This window comes from Terrapene carolina, unplaced genomic scaffold, assembly GCF_002925995.2.
Source record: "Terrapene carolina triunguis isolate 2854851 unplaced genomic scaffold, T_m_triunguis-2.0 Scaffold62, whole genome shotgun sequence".
Classification (NCBI taxonomy): domain Eukaryota; kingdom Metazoa; phylum Chordata; order Testudines; family Emydidae; genus Terrapene; species Terrapene triunguis.
The window spans coordinates 1,534,333-1,551,383 of record NW_020664413.1 but is presented as its reverse complement, the minus strand read 5'-3'; the positions used below and the strand labels follow the sequence as shown (position 1 = coordinate 1,551,383).

The following is a 17,051-nucleotide window of genomic DNA, read 5'->3' as shown; positions in this document are numbered from 1 at the left end:
CCCTCCCCGCTTAGCTGCATTTCCAAGAGGTCTGGCCACCAGCTCCTGGCACCGCTCGCTGGCACCCAGCGGGCACGGCTGAGGCTCAGGGCAACGGCCCATCTCAACTAGTGCCCACGGGCCCATACGGCTCTGAGCCTAGCCAAGCAAGTAGGTCAGCTGCTCACAGGCCCTGCCCAGTCCCTGCTTCCCCAGCTCAGCATCAAACCCATCCACGGACGGACGTCAGCCCCCCAGCGCAGGAGCCTGCATTGTAAAGGCCACGGACCCGCCCTTTGCCAAGAGGGGAGGGGCAGTCAGGATCCCCCTTTCCCCAGGCCGTTAGCAGCTTCACCCCTCTCTGGGTCTGGGCCAGCCTGCTCTGGCCCCCCTCCTCTCTGAGCGCCAGCCGGGGCCTCCCAGACACAGACGGGGGAACACCCCCAGCTGGGTGTTAAGCGTTGGCCTCCCAGATGTTAAGGTCAGAAGGGACCAGCGTGAGCATCCACTCTGACCTCCGGCACCCCGCAGGCTCCAGAACCCCACCCACCCGCTCCTGTAACGGGCCCCTGGGCTCTGGCTGAGTTACTGACGTCCCCAGATCCTGGTCTAAAATGACTACAGAGGATCCACCACTTAAACCTGCAAATGGCCCGCGCCCCAGGCTGCAGAGGAATGTTGGGGGGGGGGAACAGGGTCTCTGCCAATCTGACCCAGGGGGAAATTCCTTCCCAGCCCCAAATCTGATGATCAGTTAGACCCTGAGGATGCCGGCCGGGCAAGACCCACCAGCCGGACAATTCTCTGTAGTCACTCAGTGTCCCATCCCCGGCTGTTGGAGATATTTGTTGCTAGGGGGCAGGATTGAACTTGGGGCCTCTGGAGCTTAGTGCATGAGCGTCTATAGCATAAGCTACAAGCCACCTGGCCCCCGACTAGATGGGACAGACCAGCACACCCAGGAGGCGTGTGGGTTACGCTAGCCGTCGCAGATGGGCGACATGCCATTGTAGGACACGGTCGGCAGACAGGACACTGGGCTAGACGGGCCTTTGGTCTGACCCCCTCCATAAACGGATCCCGCTCAGTCTTGAAGCCACTTCGGTTGTTGCCCGCTCTTCCCTGAGGCTGTCTCCCTCCCTCCCCGGGGTTTGCCGCTTCCCACCAGATTTACTACACCGCATCGAAAAAGACGAAGGGTTAATCCCTGACAGCATAGGCACCCCTTGCTTCCAGCCCCCAAGGGGGGGGGTCACACCGTGCCTCTGGGAGCTCGCCACAGCCTCCGAGCTCCTGCCAAACCGAGTGGGAGAGTCTCTCCGTGGCCAAGCGCTAGGGCCAAGCTGGACACGCCCGTACACCAGGCCGTGGGGCAGCGGCTCAAAGCCCCCGTTCACACCCAGCCTCTGATCAGCTGATCGCTGGGGAGCAAGCCCAGAGCAACGCCAAGCGGCAGCTCCTCCTCCTCCTTGACTTCGCCCGGCCCTCTGAGGGATGCAGGCCTCAGGAATTATAACAGTTGCATCACACAGACAGCCGCCCCCACAGACAAACCCGTCCCCTCCACATACACCCCCCTCCGGCAGCCCCCTCCACTGGGAGGTCAGGAATTGCTGGTAGCTGCATTTTGCAGATGGACGTGCTGACCACAGCCAGGCTGAGCAAACTGTAGCAGGCCGGGGGAGCTGGGCCCAGAGCCCGGATGGCTCGCTTCCCACGCCAGACTGTCCTTCCTCCTTCCAGGAGATACTGGCACGAAGTGTCCTCCTGCCAGCCTCCCCGGCTAATATCCATGAACCCCCCTCCCCGCCCGCGGGGCCAGCCCACCTGCGACAAGCACCCGGGATAACTCGTCCCCACATTCGTACCAGCCGGGCGCTAATTGTTCTATTTGAAAAATCCAGTCAAGGAGCGAAAGCAGGGCCCTGCGACTCGGACGACCAACCGCCTGGCCCGAGAAACGACTGGCAAATAGCCGAAGCGAACAGGCTGGGAACGCCTGGGCCCAGTGGGTAGGGACAGTGTCACGGGGTCCACTCACCGCAGGCGGCACCTGCTCCTGGCCACGCTGGGGAACCAGCTCCTTCCACGGCGGAGGTCCCCTGCTGCTGTTCGCTGCCCGCCCTGCGGCTGCGCTCTCTCTCTGCAGCCCTGCGGCCTCCTCTCCAGCCTCTGTCGCCCCAAACACGGCTCCCATCTCCAGGGAGCAACTGCAGACGGCTCTCCTGCGCCCCATTCTGCTCTCAGCCCCTTTATACAGCCCCAGTTGAGCGCCCCCTACGCAGGGCTTTCCTCTCAGCCTAATAGGTTAACCCCTTGTGGGCCAGCGTGGGGTGGACACCCTGGCCCGGACTCACAGGCCCTGGGCTCTCTCAGCTCCAGTCTCTGGGAGGAACCCCCTTCAGTGTGACAGCCCTTCTCGGGGGTCCACTCTCTCTGGGTGTCAACCCCCTCCACCTCCTGGAGCCGCCCCTCTCTGAGCCTCAGCACGCCTGTCTCTGCCACTCGCTCTGGACCCCTGGGGCCTCCACGCCCAGAGGGGGCAATGCACCCTTCCTCCCCCCTTCCCCTCTGACTCTCCGCCAATGTAACACAGGAGGTTTATTGAGCGTCTGAACCCAGCCCAGGCACTTCTCAGGGCCCCTGGACCTAGCAACCCTCAGCACAGAACATCTCTCCCCAGTCCACCCGCCCCCTCCTTATCACTGATATCATCTCCTCCCCTGGCCTTTGTCCTCCGTCCCAGGTAAACACGTCCTTTGTTCCCCCACTGGCTGGTCAGGTCATGGGACCCTCTCTCCTCTGCCCATTCAAAGATTCATAGAAGATTAGGGTTGGAGGGGACCTCAGGAGGTCATCTAGTCCCACCCCCTGCTCAAAGCAGGACCAATCCCCAACTAAATCATCCCAGCCAGGGCTTTGTCAAGCCTGACCTTAAAAACCTCTAAGGATGGAGGTTCCACCACCTCCCTAGGGAACCCATTCCAGTGCTTCACCACCCTCCTAGTGAAACAGTTTTTCCTAATATCCAACCTAGACCTCCCCCACTGCAACTTGAGACCATTACTCCTTGTTCTGTCATCTGCCACCACTGAGAACAGCCGAGCTCCATCCTCTTTGGAACCCCCCTTCAGGTAGTTGAAAGCAGCTATCAAATCCCCCCTCATTCTTCTCTTCTGCAGACTAAACAAGCCCCGTTTAACGGGCTGCCTCCCAAGCTGCTCTGGGCCTCCCAGTCTCCAGGCCAGTGTCGGGGGTCCCAACTGCTAGGCAAGGTCACACCTGGTCCTCTGCAACAACAAACTGTCTCCCACCCCCTCATTACACACACACACACACACACACACGCAGCACACAGGGAAACTGAGGCACACACAGTGTTCATGCAAAACACTAAGAAAATTCCCTGCTTTGTCACATACCCCATCACAGATGACAAGGAAGTTGGGAGAAGGATGAGGTTTAGGTCACGCACGAGGGGCTAACCACGATGGGGCCAGACCCCCAACAGCTAGGAGTTGAAGCCAACTGCTGGGCCACCTGCCACAGCCCCGTAGCAATAGGGTAGCCTTGATCAGCGCCCGTCACTTAGCCAATCTTCAGTGTTGCAGCCAGGGAAGGCTGGACAGGGCCCAAATTCAGCAGAAACGCACAATCAAGTCCCTAAATGCAAGATCCCAGCCTGGTGCCCCCTGCCCCCAGCTTCTGGTTTAGCTGGACGCGAGACGGGGAGAGCTCTGAGTTACCGCCAAGAATTCGTTCCTGGGTGTCGGGCTGCTGGGTCTCGCCCCCATGCTCAGGGTCTGGGGTCAAGAAGGATTTTTCCCCTAGATAAGATTGGGAGAGACCCTGGTGTGGGGGTGGGGGGGATTGCCTTCCTCTGCAGCGTCTCCTCTGGCCTTCAAGTCTACAAGCGGATTTGCTGGTTCAGGAGAAACTTATCCAAGAACAGGGGCTTTGGTCCAGGCTGGGCTCTGATCACACCCTACCAGGGCGGTTTCTGAGAGCAGTGTCATGGACACAACTCGGCCCAGCCCATCCATCACCCAGGGGAGAGGGGGGACTGGGCAGCTTTATTTGTGGGGCTGAGAAAATGTTTCCAGCTGGAGGGTTACTTTCCCAGGGGGTCTCTCCATGTAAATGTTACTGTGCGGGGCAGTGGGGCCAGACCACCCTCGGATGGGCATCTGCAGCTCCCTTTGGCAGGATTCAGTCTTTGGGCACTGAAGGCTGATAGGTCAGGGGAGGGAGAAACGGCTGGAACAGCCGAGGTGGGTCCAGGCAGCTGGGAGGAGACTCTGCCAGGCCGATACCCTGAGTGTGTTTGTTTCCTTTAGGACTCTGTCCAGATCCTCCAGCCAAAGCCCCGTGACCAGCCAGAAGGAGGGGCCGGCCTGGCCGGTAGGTGATCCCGCCCCAGGGTGGGGCGCTGGGACTGTATCTTTCGCTGTTGGCACTGGCATTTCCAAAGTGCACGTTCCCCGTGATGGTTGGGAGGGAATCTGCTCAGAGCGTGGGGAGAGACGCTGCCGATGCAGACCGTGCCGTGGCTGTCACGGCAGGCGCTCTGGCCTCGAAGCCGCCTCGGTAACGGGGCTGTCTCTAAACTGGCTTTATAGCCACCCGCTATGTTTCACCCATGCCAGGAGCCCAGGCTGCTACTTGCCTGTCTGCCCGTTATGTGGCTACACAGACCAGATCCGCCCCACTCTACTGGCTGACCCCCCGTCCTCCCAGCTCTCTGTGCATCCCAGCATGCATTGCTGGCAGGTGCCACTCTGGGGGTGTGTGGAGCGCTAGCCGGCCGGCTTTCCCAGCATGCGTTGGAGGCGGGCATGCAGCCCTGGTGGTGCTGTGGACAGAGCTGCAGTTTGGGCAAGTCAGTTGTAACCAGCTCAGAGCACGGCACCACCACCTGGTTAGAAGAGCTCAGGTGTCCTCGCAGCAGAGACGGTGCCGCAGCCAGCGGCGACTGAATCTCACGCGGGTCTGATGCGGCTGATCAGCTCCTGGGCTGGGCTGGGCTACTGGGGGATTGAACCCAGGGCTTCCAGCTCCAAAGCCCAGGTCTCTACCACCTGAGCTAAGAGCCCCAGCCCATTAGCTGGGCGTAGGAGCAGGTGGTTATCCTCCTAGCCACAAACAGGGGCACAGACCCACTTGTCCCCAGGTATCTCCAAAGAAGCCATCCCTCGTTCTGTCTCTGCTCTTATTCACCCGCTGTAGGTTGGGAACCCAGCTGGAGACAGCGAGAAACACCACGGAGCCAGGAGAGGACCCCAGGAGGAGCCCCAGCTCCCGGGACGGGTCAGCCGATCCCCGGGGCTTAGCACTGATGACCCGTTCCAGCCCGGACTGGAAGAGTCCAGGGCACATACGGCAACGGAGAGGAGCCCGGACAACGGGCGACAGGCGGGTTCCCAGCAGCGGGGCTCGGAGGCGGCTGGAGACGGAAAGCCAGAGGCTGAGCTCCAGAGGGTTAACGCCCAGCTGCAGCTGCAGGTCGAGGCACTGGGCAGGGAGCTGGAGTCCATGCTGGTTCAGCAAGCGCAACGCCACCGCCAGGAGCAAGACAGGCTAGAGCAGGAGGCAGCCCAGCGCTGCAGCGGCCAGGCGGAGGAGCAGGCCAGGCAGATCCGGGAGCTCCAGGACTCCAAGGCCTTCCTGAGCGACACGCTGGAGGAGATGGACGTGCTGGTGAGCGCCCTGAGGCGGCAGCTGTCCCAGAGGGAGGAGGAGACGGCGTCCCTGCGGGCAGCCCAGGCGCAGGAGCTGGCGGAGCTGCAGGCGCGGCACGGAGCCAGGCTGGCAGCGGGGGAGAAGCGTCAGCAGGAGCTCGCCGAGCGGCTTTCCCAGGCGACGCGCGGCGCCGAGCAAGAGGCGGCCGCGGCGGCCGGCCAGCGCCAGGAGGCTCGGGCCGCTGCCGAGGCCCTGGAGGAGGCCGAGCGGCGGCTGAGAGCGCAGGAGGCCGAGAGGAGGGAGTACCTGGCGGGAGCAGAAGCCCAGGAGCTGAGGCACCGGCAGCTGCTGTCGCGGTGCCAGAGGCTGCAGGAGAAGCTGAGTGCGAGCGAGGGGAGGCTGGAGGAGACGGAGGCCCAGGTGGCAGCTCTGCAGCGCCAGCTCAGCCCGGGGCAGCAGGAAGGGCCCAGCGGCAGCCCCCCGCTCGGCCCGGAGGAGGAGACGGCCCAGAGGGCCGCGCTGGAAGGCAGGCTCCGGCAGGCCGAGGTGCAGGCCGAGGGGCTGAGAGAGAAGCTGGAGCGGGGCCTGGCGGAGGGAAGGGAGCTGGAGAGGGAGCGAGAGGCCCTGCTGGAGTCAGCGGTGTCTCAGGGGCAGAGCCTGGCGGCCGCCCGGCTGGAGGCTCAGGATCTCCAGAAAGCGCTGGCTGCACGGCAGGAGCGAAACGCCTCCCTCCAGGCGGCTTTGGAGCACGCGGAGCGGGCCCTGACGGACAAGGAGGAAGGGGCGCGGGGCCTGCAGGAGGAGCTGGAGGGGCAGTCGGCCAAGCTGCGGGATGCCCTGGCCGAAAACGCCGCTGTGGCCTCCCGGCTGGCGGAAGCCGCCGCGGGCTTCGCGCGCGAGAAGGCCCAGCTGGAGGCGCGAGGCAGCGAGGAGCGAGCCGGGCACGAGAGGGCTGTGGCCGAGCTGAAGAGGCGGCTGGCGGAGTGCGAGGAGCAAAGGCGGGCGGAGGGAGAGGAGAAACAGCAGCTCCAGGCCGTGCTGCGGGGAGCCTCCGAAGAGAGAGACGTCCTGGCCAAGCAAGTGCAAACCACAGCGGCCGCCCTGGAGAGCCGTGCCCGGGAGGCAGGCGAGCTCCGAGACGAGCTGGAGGAATTGAGGGCCCGCAGCCAGCTGGAGGACACCCGGCTGCAGGAAGCGCTGGCCCGGCAGAAGGAGGAGAGTGACGGGCAGATGGTGGCGCTCCGGCTCCAGGTGCAGACGTTGGAGCTGGAGAAGCAGAGAGCCGCCGACACGCTGGAGCAGGCCAGGGGGCAGCTCGCCGCCGTGCTGGCGGAGAAGGACGCCTTGGAGGAGACGCTGGCCCGAGCTGCCGCGGAGCTGGAGCGGGCGGGGGGAGGCGACTGGCCGGAAGCTGGGGATGAGGAACCCCTGGGGCCGGCCAGAGGACGGGGCGCAGCGGAGGAGAAAGTGGCTGGAGGGGGTGGGCCGCAGACGGGCAAGCAGGTGCTGGCAGGGGAGCCGCCGGAGGACCTGGGGACAGCGGCCATGCTGGAGAAGGCCAGTCCAGAGCAGAAACCAAGGAAGAGTGTCGAAGAGATGGTGAAGGTAGGAACTGGCCATTTGAAGGGAGGGAATGGCGCTGGAGTGAAATGCGGGAGGGAAATGGGGGTGAGGGGTTCTCCATGGCACATTTTGAGTTTTCAGCAAAAAAAAAAAAAAAAAAAAAACCTGCAAAATATTTCGATTCAGACAAGCTGCTGCAGTGCATCATGGGCGTTGTAGTTCAGGTGCCTCATTCACCTGTTCACCTCTATGGCCTAGGCTCCCTGGTCAGACTACATCTCCCATGATGCACCAGGGTCTCCCCTCTTGGGGAGGGCTGTCACATGGCTGGGATGCATCATGGGAAATGTAGTCCAGCTGGGGAGCCCAGGCCTGGCCTCACGTTAGTGCTTTACCCTGCTAGCACCTGGCCACCCACCTGGAGAAGGCGATGGGGGAGGCCCAGCAGAAAGGGCAGCTGCTAACGGCCAAGGAGGAGGAAGCAAAGCAGCTGGCGGAGCAGATGGGCAGGTAGGAGACTCAGTGAGCCCGGCCGATGCCCTGCGTACACTGCGCTGCACAGGATGGAAGCGCCCGTGCCCTCGGGATCCTTTGCAACGCGCCGCTGCTGCCCGAGCCAGCGGGCCTGATTCTGACCTCGCTCACCCAGCAGGGAAAGTCGGGCAAGATGCCCCTAAGGCCAGCAGCACTGGGGGGGAAGTGATCAGAATCGGGTCTAATGAGAGGCTCACAAAGAGCGAGGACAGTAAACCCTGGGCTCCGGGCAGCCCAGATACTGTGGTGATGGGCACCTTAGAAATGCTGACAGCCGGAGTCAAATGTACCCCTTGCTGCAAGCTCACCGACACGTCAGCCAATCGGAAGAGAGCCCAATAGCTGACTGACTGACACACCAGCCAATCAGATGATGCACAGCCGCCAACGGGCCAAGCTACATAGGGTGCATCAGCCAATAGGACTGTACGCGGTGCTTAGAGGAGAAGTGCAGAGAGGGAAGGAGGTGCCTTGTGCCCTGGGGGTCTGTACAAATTGGGGTCCTTGGGGGATCTGGTTGTTCTTCCATAGGAGCATATGCCTGGGCGAGTTTTCTCCTCCCCTTTTTAGACGCTGGACTTCTAGGAAGACTCAGAGAGGCTGGTCAGCTCCTCAGCTGATGGCAATCAACCGAGCGCCCTTGGGTTTCCACCAGCTGCGAATCTGGCCCGCAGATCTGGGGCTTTCGTGGAAGACATGGCCAGGCTGAGTCCGTAGCACTGAGAGCTTCCCCCCAACCGAAATCCAGAGAGCTCCAAATGCTCCCAATAAACGTCCGGCCCCTCTGCTGCTCAGGGCTCACAGGCCCGGCCGCTCGGCGGTGGTGATCTTGCTAGATCCACAGCTGGCCAGAGAGTCTCCTGAGTTGGAGATGACCCAGTGTTAAAAACCAAGCCGGATGTAAAACCCCAACACTCAGGCCCCGAGGAGCGATAAAGGGCATAACCCCCGTGTCTTTCCCCCATGGTTCCACCGCTGGTCTCCATGCCAGGGGAAATGACCCTTCCCCAGCCAGCCTCAAATACAGACGGCTGCAAACCTGCCCCCCGGCAGGATCGTCTCTGGGTTTCCTGCCCGCCCCGGCGAGACGCTGGCCCTGCTTCGCGGCGTTCATTTGGCCCCAGAAATATCGGTGGCGTTTTCTACAGGGGAGCTTCAGCGGGCCGCCTGGCTCCGGCTCGGGTGGCTCAGGCCTGTCCGCATGCAGCGTAGGGCTGACCCCCTTCGGGGCATCACTGCCGGAGAGGGGTGCTCTTGCAGTCCAGAGTGGTGCCCTGCCCAGCCTTTCCCTGCCCTAGCGACAGACCCCAGCGGTGGATCTCCGGCACCCTGCAGCTAACGCTTGCCAGGGCTCAGCCATCTCAGGGCTTGTCCTTCTGTCCAGGGCCCAGCAGGACGGGGAGCAGTTGAGGCTGGCGCTGGAGAGAGCACAGAGAGAAGCCAAAGAGCGAGAGAAGAAACACCTAGGGCAGCTGACGGAGCAGCAGGAGCTGGTCCGGGAGGTGAAGGGTCGGCTGCTGGAACTGCTCCGGTGAGCGGGCTGGGAGGCGAGGAACGAGGGGGGATTCCTGGGGGACGTAGGCGTAGTTTGGCCTCTATATTTGGGGGGGGCAGCTCCAGTCAGGCCAAAGGGGCCGCACGTCATGTGGGTGGCAAACTCCATGCCTGCCAGAGGCTTGCAGATTGGGGGGGCAATGCCTCCCCTTGCCCTCCTAAACTATGCCCATGCTGTGGGAGCCAGGGTCGGGGGGAGGAGATGCAGCCTCTATGCTCCATCACTTGGAAACTTGAGTCTGCAGCCCCCTGCGATCCCAGCCCTGAGCCCCCCAAACACACAGCTCTGCTGGAGTGCCTCAATCCCGACCCGCAGCCCCCTGCGATCCCAGCCCTGACCCCCCCCAAACACACAGCACTGCTGGAGTGCCTCAATCCCGACCCGCAGCCCCCTGCGATCCCAGCCCTGAGCCCCCCAAACACACAGCTCTGCTGGTGCCCCTCACTCCCGACCCGCAGCCCCCTGCGATCCCAGCCCCTGGGTTTCTCTTGAGCAGCAGCTGCAAACTGTGCCGACACTTTTGGAGATTCTGTAACGTGCACAAATGGGGAGCTAGGCTAACCCCGAGCTCATTCTCGCTGGGCAGCAGATGGCGCTAGCCCCCAGCAGGGCCACACCTCGGCCCCAGCCCCGTCCTGGCTCGTCTTCCAGCCCAGGCTTCGGAGCTGCCTTTTCAAACAGCTTCGACCCTCCGGCTGCAGCTAACGGTGCTGAGCCCTGGGGCTAAGCTCAACCCAGAGCTCTGCCAATGCGCAGCCCATCGGCTCAGCACCTTGGCTCTCCGGTGAGGTTTGTGCAACCCTAGAGGCACTAAGGATGGTTGCTAGTGTACACAAGAATGGCCACAGCGGGTCAGACCAGAGGTTCGTCTAGGCCAGTGTCCTGTCTCTGACGGTGGCCAATGCCAGGGAATGAACAGAACAGGGAATCATCGAGTGATCCATCCCCTGTCGTCCACTCCCAGCTTCTGGCAAACAGAGGCTAGGGACACCATCCCTGCCCAGCCTGGCTAGTAGCCATTGATGGACCTGCTCTCCAGGAAGTTATCTCATACTTTTTTGAACCCAGGTATACTTTTGGCCTTCACAACATCCCCTGGCAAGGAGTTCCACAGGTTGGCTGTGCGTTGTGTGAAGAAATACTTCCTTTTGTTTGTTTTCAACCTGCTGCCTGTTAATTTCATCAGCTGACCCCTGATTCAGGTGTTATGAGAAGGGGTAAATAACACTTCCCTACTCACTTTCTCCACACCAGTCATGATTTTATAGACCTCAATCATATCCCCCCTGAGTCGTCGCTTTTCTAAGATGAACAGTCCCAGAGTTTTTAATCTCTCCTCCATCCCCCTAATCATTTTTGTTGTCCTTCTCTGCACCTTTTCAAATTCCAGTATATCTTTTTTGAGATAAGGTGACCAGAACTGCACACAGTATTCAAGGTGTGGACGTACAGGGATTTATATAGAGGCACTGTGATAGTTTCTGTCTTATTATCTGTCCCTTTCCTAGTGATTCTCAACATTGTTTGCTTTTTTGATTGCACTGCACATTGAGTGGATGTTGTCAGAGAACTATTCACACTGACTCCCAGATCTCTTTCTTGAGTGGTAACAGCTCATTTAGACCCCATCATTTGGTATGGATAGCTGGGATTATTTTTGCCAACGTGCACAACTTTGTCGTGTTGTCAGGTAGCAAAGTGTAGCCCTGATTGCCAGACTGGAGGGGTGAGAAGTGCGTATGAGACAGTGCATGGGGTCATTGCACTCACAAACCAGCCGCTGGCCACCGAATCGGCCGTTTGTGTGCGGTCGCTGTGACTCTGCGTGCAGCTGTGGCCATTGTGTAACACACCTCCAAAGTGTGTGTGTGTAACGGCCGCCCCATGGAGAGGGTAACAGCCTGCCACAGCCGCCACCGAATGCCTGGATTCCTGTAGCTCAAGCGGTGGAGGTTTGGAGGGAGGGAGGCAGAGGGCCGGTCTGCTGCTAAGGGGGGAGATCACCGAGGGAGCTGGCTCTGGCAGGGGATGGGCAGGTCACACACACACTCCTGTGATGGGGAGGGAGCTGCAAAGGCTGCCCCCCTCACACCCGGCAGCTGGGGGGCGATGGTCACCGTGAGGCCTCTGGGGGTGGCCCTGGGGCTCGGCTTTAGTAAGGATGGTTTGGGGGCTGGCAGGGGAAGCCCGTCCCCTGGGATGGGACCGGGGGGCATAGCAGTGAGGGCTGGTTTGGAGTCGAATGGTAGCGTCACAGGAAGGGAATGATGGGCCCTCTCCCCTCACCCCCCAGGGAGAAGGATGCCTTGTGGCAGAAGACAGAGGGCATCAACTCCCGGGCCCCCAGCGTGGTGCCCCAGGACCTCAGCCTGTGCGCCCGCTGCAGCCAGGACTTTGGGTTTCTCTCCCGCAGGTACCAGTGCAGGTAAGGGGCCGTGGCCACAAGAAGTGGGGGGCAGCGGGGCCGGGGGAGAGGCCAATGGGAACGGAGCGCGTGCCAAGTCATCTGGCCATGGGAGCGTGTTGGTATTACCCTTCTCCCCTGCCCAGCCCTGCCCCATGGCATTATGGGGCTCCCCTGCTCAGCCCTGCCCAGCACCATTTTGGGGGTTCCCTGCTCCCCCTGCCCAGGCCAGCTCTCCCCTGCCCTGCAGCATTATGGGGGCCCCCCTGCTCCCCCCTCCCGGGCTCAGGAAAATGGTGAAAGCGACAGAGTGGGATCCGTTCTGTGGGTGTGGGGAGGGTCTCCCAGGGGCGAGGGTGGCCGCAGCGGGTGCCTGTGGTGACGTGGGCCGCGTCACCTGCCTGGCTCTCTCCGCAGGCTGTGCCAGGGCACCGTCTGCCAGGCCTGCTCGGTGGAGAGCGGCAGGAGGGAGCGCTGCTGTCTGCTCTGCTGGCAGAAGAGGAATTTCAAAGGCACCTGAGCAGGGCCCGCGTCCCGTGCGCCCTGCCTCCAGCTGGGGAGACGGTTCCTGGCACCGACCTGCCTCTCCGTGTGGGACCAGGGCGTCTGTAACCCTTCCCGTGCCCCCGCGCTGGCGACGGGGCAGCGCCTAGAACCTGTTGGGCTGGGCCCGCACTCGGCCCTGCAGACGTTTCCCCGCGTCCTGTCCCGGGGAGACCATTCCGGTGCAGAGACCCGGCCAGGTCCAGGCCCTTCCGCCCTGGGGGAGCCTTAAAATGAATGGCGGCCGTGCGTATTTTAGCCCCCTCTAGTGGCTGGCCCACATAGAGGATAACAGCCTACTACTGCTAACGGAGTTGTTCAGGCAGCACGAGGCTGGGCTGTGGTGCTGAAGGTCCCGGGTTCAGAGCCTGCTGACGGCCCACGAAGCGGGTCAGTCCATAAACTCGTGGCTTGAGCAGGGCTGCTAGCGAAGGTCTCTGATCTGTGACAAAAGGAGACCAGGCCCCACAGGGGCTTTGATGTGCAATTACACTCAGCAAAGCTGGCCTCTGTGTGTTGTCTCGCGGCGCTTCCAGTCCAGGTTCTCTCCATTTCCCAGGAAAGCTGCCACTCCTGGAACCCCAGGCCGGCTGCACGCGTTAGGTCTGCCCCAGGTCCTGTGCCCTGACGGGAAGGGTCTTCTGGCTCCCCCAGTGCCAGGGATGCTGCAGCTGGAACTGTGGGGGGCGGCTCCCTCCCGCAGAGCGGGGCTGACGGGCGCGGACCAGAGACGCTTGGTTCTGCCGGAGGAGGCGGCAGGGCTGGCTCTGATGCGCCGGGAGGGGGGCGGTTCAGCACCAAGGTGCCGTTTGGACCTAGTCATGGCTGCCCACGTCTAGCACTGAAGCCCATGGAGTGCAGGGGCCTGCCTCCCCCCGATCCAAAGCCCCTCGACATCCCGGGCTTTGGCTCACATGGCCACAGGGGTGATAACAGCCTGCTACTTACTCACAGCTGAGGGAGCGCATCCTTTAGCTCCGGGGGCAGGGGCTTGTGCTGCCAATGCTGAAGGGCCGGGGGTCGTTCCCTGCGGGCGCCCCAGGGGTCAGTGCCAGCGAGGGGGAGAGGCTGGCTTGAGGGGCGGAGGCACGGTGAGGCGCTCCACCGGTTAAACCGAGAGCCGCTGGTCTGGGCGAGGGCTGAAGGCGCCAGGTGCTGCCCCCAGTGCAGTGTCCCATCTCCAGGCCTGTCCTCCCCATGCTGCACTGCAGCTGGTAGCCCCCCAGCGTGACGCACAGGGGGGAGGGGCCAGGGGAGATGCCTCTTTGCCAACAGCCCCTGCGAGGTTTCCTGGCTCGATTGCAGCGAATTGCGACGGGGTTGGTTGGGCAAGAGGGTTCCCAGCCACCGTTACAGACCAGCCCTCCCCCCGCCCGCGGGGGCTGCGCCAGGCTCCGGTCCCAGAGGGGGTTGGGAAGGCCCGGCCAGCCTCTTAACCTGTCCCCCATGTCCCAGCCCAGCAGCAGGGCATCCTCTGAGCAAACCCTACGCCCCCTGGCACCTGATCGCACCAGCGGGCATCCAGAGCTGGGCTTCCTGATGTACCGGGATCCTGCCCAAGGGAGCATCATCGGATGGGACCCTTCCATCTCCGCGCCGGTGTGCCAGCGGGGCCCTGCCAGGGGATCGATGCCACGCTGGGACCCTGCCAGCCCCCTGCCAGGGCGCCCGTGAGGTTCTGGGATTGTCCCAGGAGCCCAAGGGAGTTGGGTTGCAGACTTTCTAGAATCCCATGGGAGTCGGGCACCTGAGCCTCAAGGCTCCTTTTGGCAAATCCAGCCTGGCTGTTCGCAGCGGGAAGCCGGCCTGTTGGACGCGGCTGTGGCTTCCTGCGGGCCTAGGAGCGCCAGACAAAGTCACCGTCTACAAAGCCGGGCCTGGGGTGGGGGGTTCTCCCGGGCGGGTGCCAGCCAGGGCCAGCTCCAACCCTGCCACCTCAGGAGCCCCCGCCCTGCCAGGAACAGGGTGGCATGAAGCTCGCTATCCCAGCTCCATCCCCATGAGGGGCGGAGGACGATCCCCGCAGGAGTAATAACCTGAACCCCCAGGGGGTACCCCTGCTGCGTACCCATCATTCCCCTAACTCCACCAACACCCCCGATGCCCAGCTATCCCCACGGTGGGAGTGGGGAGATGCCGCCCCTTGAACCTTGGGCTTTGTAGCTTGGGAGGTGGGGGTGGGGCTTTGCGAAGGGTCCCTGATTTCCCCGGTGCTGGTAGCCCTGGTACCAGCTGCCCTGCTCTGTCACCAGTCTAGGAGCAGCAGAGAGCGGGGCAACGTGGCGTTAGAGAAGACCCGTTCGATCCAGGGGCCCCAGCGCAGGGCTAGTCCCTACCCTGGCCCGGCGCCCGGGGAACCCATCTCCCCCTGAATGGTTCAGTGCCCCTCCCAGGAGGGCTGGATGGGCAGCACCTGAGTGCAAAGCGATGCAGAGGGAGCACGCTATACAAGACACGCTGCAGCTCGACACTATGAGCACGTCCATCCTTCACTCTCTGCCCATCTCCTTCCTCACCTGCTGCACCCCGGCCTGCGCCCCCCTCCCCAGACTGCTCCGGCCCAGCTCGCCCTGGCCCTGAATCAGAAGCCCAGCCACCGTGGGGTCCCTGAGCCTGAGTGCCCCCCCGGCTCCTCACCGCTCCTGGGCTGGGGGTTACTCAAGACTCCGACAGGAAGAGCCGCGGCTCTAGTTCTTGCTTCACGGCATTGTGTAAGGGGGCCCTGCTCCTGGCCGATTGCTCAAGGCCTCGGCCCGAGGGTTTCTCCTGCAGCGCGGGGCGGACACCTGGCCCCTCGCCGTGCCAGCCAGGTGGCTGCCCACAGCCCAGCTGCCAAGTGTGTGTGTGTGTGTGGTGGACAGCCCGGGGCCCGCTGTGGCCAGTCACAAACCATTCTCCACCTGGGCGCCCCCTTGCACAGAGCTGGGGTTGGGGGAAGGGGGCTGGACCCCCATCTGCACGGCCAGGCCTCAGCCCTGATTGCCATGGGCTTGTCCTCTGAGCCCTGGACAGCTGGGCGAGCCCAGGAGGTTCCCGGGTCCCTGTCCCGTCAGTGGACCTCCCGTAGGGGTGGCTATTTCGTCTTTCCCCAGCCCCTCTGGAAATCCAGCGCGGGAGCAGAAGGAAAGGACAGAGGCTGTCCGGGAGGTTGCCTGGAGCTTGCCTATATTAGCCATCCCGTGGTTGCCACCATCTGGGTTAGCCAAGGCAGGGCATCGCTCTGTGAGAGGCTTGTGCAGAGACAGCCGGGGGGGGGGCGGGGGGGCTGGCTCGATTCCCTTCCCCACTGGTGCAAATAGGCAGCAGCTCCCAACCCATCCCTGCTGTCGACCGGAAGGGAGAGGAGAATCAAGATATTAATTTCTTTCGGGTCATCTCCACTGCCCGGCGCCATTCCTGGCCTGTTCCGCACTGCGGCCAAATGAAACCACAGCCCCTTTGGACACCCACAATCTGCTGTCTTGAGCTCCCACGGCACTGCCATCCTGGGATAGCCCCATGGCCAGTGTAACCCGTTATCCTGCCCCCCACCGCACTGCAGCAGAGCAACAGTCCAGCTACGCCAGTATCCAATGCCTGCCACGTGGGAACAGACACGTGGCCCAAGGAAGGGCCAAATTCTGCTCTCCAGGGGAGTTACTCGAGCTTTTCACAGGACACAACTAACGGGCACTGACGTCAGCAGGGGGGACCCTTGGTAAGAATTAAGACCTGACAAAAAGAGGCTCAAAAAACCTCTCCTCCCCCCCGGGACAGAGCCGGCTCCAGCATTTTTGCCGCCCCAAGCAGCGGGGGGGGGGGGGGGGAGACGGGATCGGCAGCACTTCGGCAGCAGCTCTACTGCCGCCGCTTCCCTCTATTCTTTGGCAGCAATTTGGCGACGGGTCCTTCGCTCCGAGAGGGACCGAGGGACCCGCCGCCGAATTGCTGCCGAAAACCCGGAGGTGCCGCCCCCAGAAGCCATAGCAGGTTGTCCTGTGTTGTAGAGAGTAGAGCAGGGGTTCTCAAACTGGGGGTCGGGACCCCTCAGAGGGGCATGAGGTTATTACATGGGGGGTTGTGAGCTGTCAGCCTTCACCCCAAACCCCGCTTTGCCGCCACTATTTATAATGGCATTAAATATATAAAAAGTGGTTTTAATTTATAAGGGGGGAGGGTCACACTCAAAGGCTTGCTATGTGAAAGGGGTCACCAGTACAAAAGTTTGAAAACCCCTGGAGTAGAATAATGGTACTGGCTTGTTCTTAGTCTCATCTGTTGTCTTACAGTTAGGGTGAGCACCGGCCACCTGTTCCCACCCCCACCCATTTGCACCGACAGCATACAGCCCTCCAGGACGTTCCAGCCTGTCACCAGCCTGGCGCTCTGTGCCATTTCCAAGGGAGTATGTAATCCACCTGAGGGATAGCGCGGGGGCACAAAAGCATCCTGGGATGAATAAATTATGGAAATCAAATATGGTTGCAGGGGGTGTGGCTGGGTGAAGTGGTCTTTCCTGGCCCTGCTCTCTGTGGCCTTTCTCTGCTCTGTGAGCGTGGAGCCAGGCTGATAGCCGTGGGCTCGGCTGCGTTGACAGAATGACACCAGCAGCTTACGGGACGTGAGGAGAGGAGTCTCTCTCAGAGGCACAGGATGTGCTGCCTCGGCCAGGGACTCTTGGGTAATGACGGCTTCACCGCCCTGGAAATGAGACGCTTCTGAAATCACACACACACCGGCTTTTTGCTCTAGCGCTTTACACAACTCCCCTGAAATGCAGTCATCTCTGGGGCGGAGGGCAGCAGCCACTCACAA

At 62.2% G+C, this 17,051-nt stretch overlaps 2 protein-coding genes across 2 annotated transcripts in view; both read left to right on the top strand.

Moving 5' to 3' along the window:
- Positions 1 to 7,047, top strand: part of LOC115271147 (myosin-9-like) — a gene marked incomplete at its 3' end in the record, with an annotated part of 45,666 nt that extends 38,619 nt beyond the window's left edge. The window contains exons 5-6 of the mRNA XM_029910500.1: positions 4,317 to 4,380; positions 5,206 to 7,047. Coding sequence (XP_029766360.1) covers positions 4,317 to 4,380; positions 5,206 to 7,047 — 1,906 coding nt within the window. The remainder of the gene's footprint in view (positions 1 to 4,316; positions 4,381 to 5,205) is intronic.
- A 676-nt stretch (positions 7,048 to 7,723) lies between these two features.
- RUFY4 (RUN and FYVE domain containing 4) lies at positions 7,724 to 12,705 on the top strand. The gene is made up of 4 exons (XM_029910499.1): positions 7,724 to 7,731; positions 9,140 to 9,286; positions 11,604 to 11,735; positions 12,132 to 12,705. The coding sequence occupies exons 1-4, from the start codon at positions 7,724 to 7,726 to the stop codon at positions 12,232 to 12,234; spliced, it is 390 nt and encodes a 129-aa protein (XP_029766359.1). The 3' UTR covers positions 12,235 to 12,705.
- Positions 12,706 to 17,051: the final 4,346 nt, after the last annotated feature.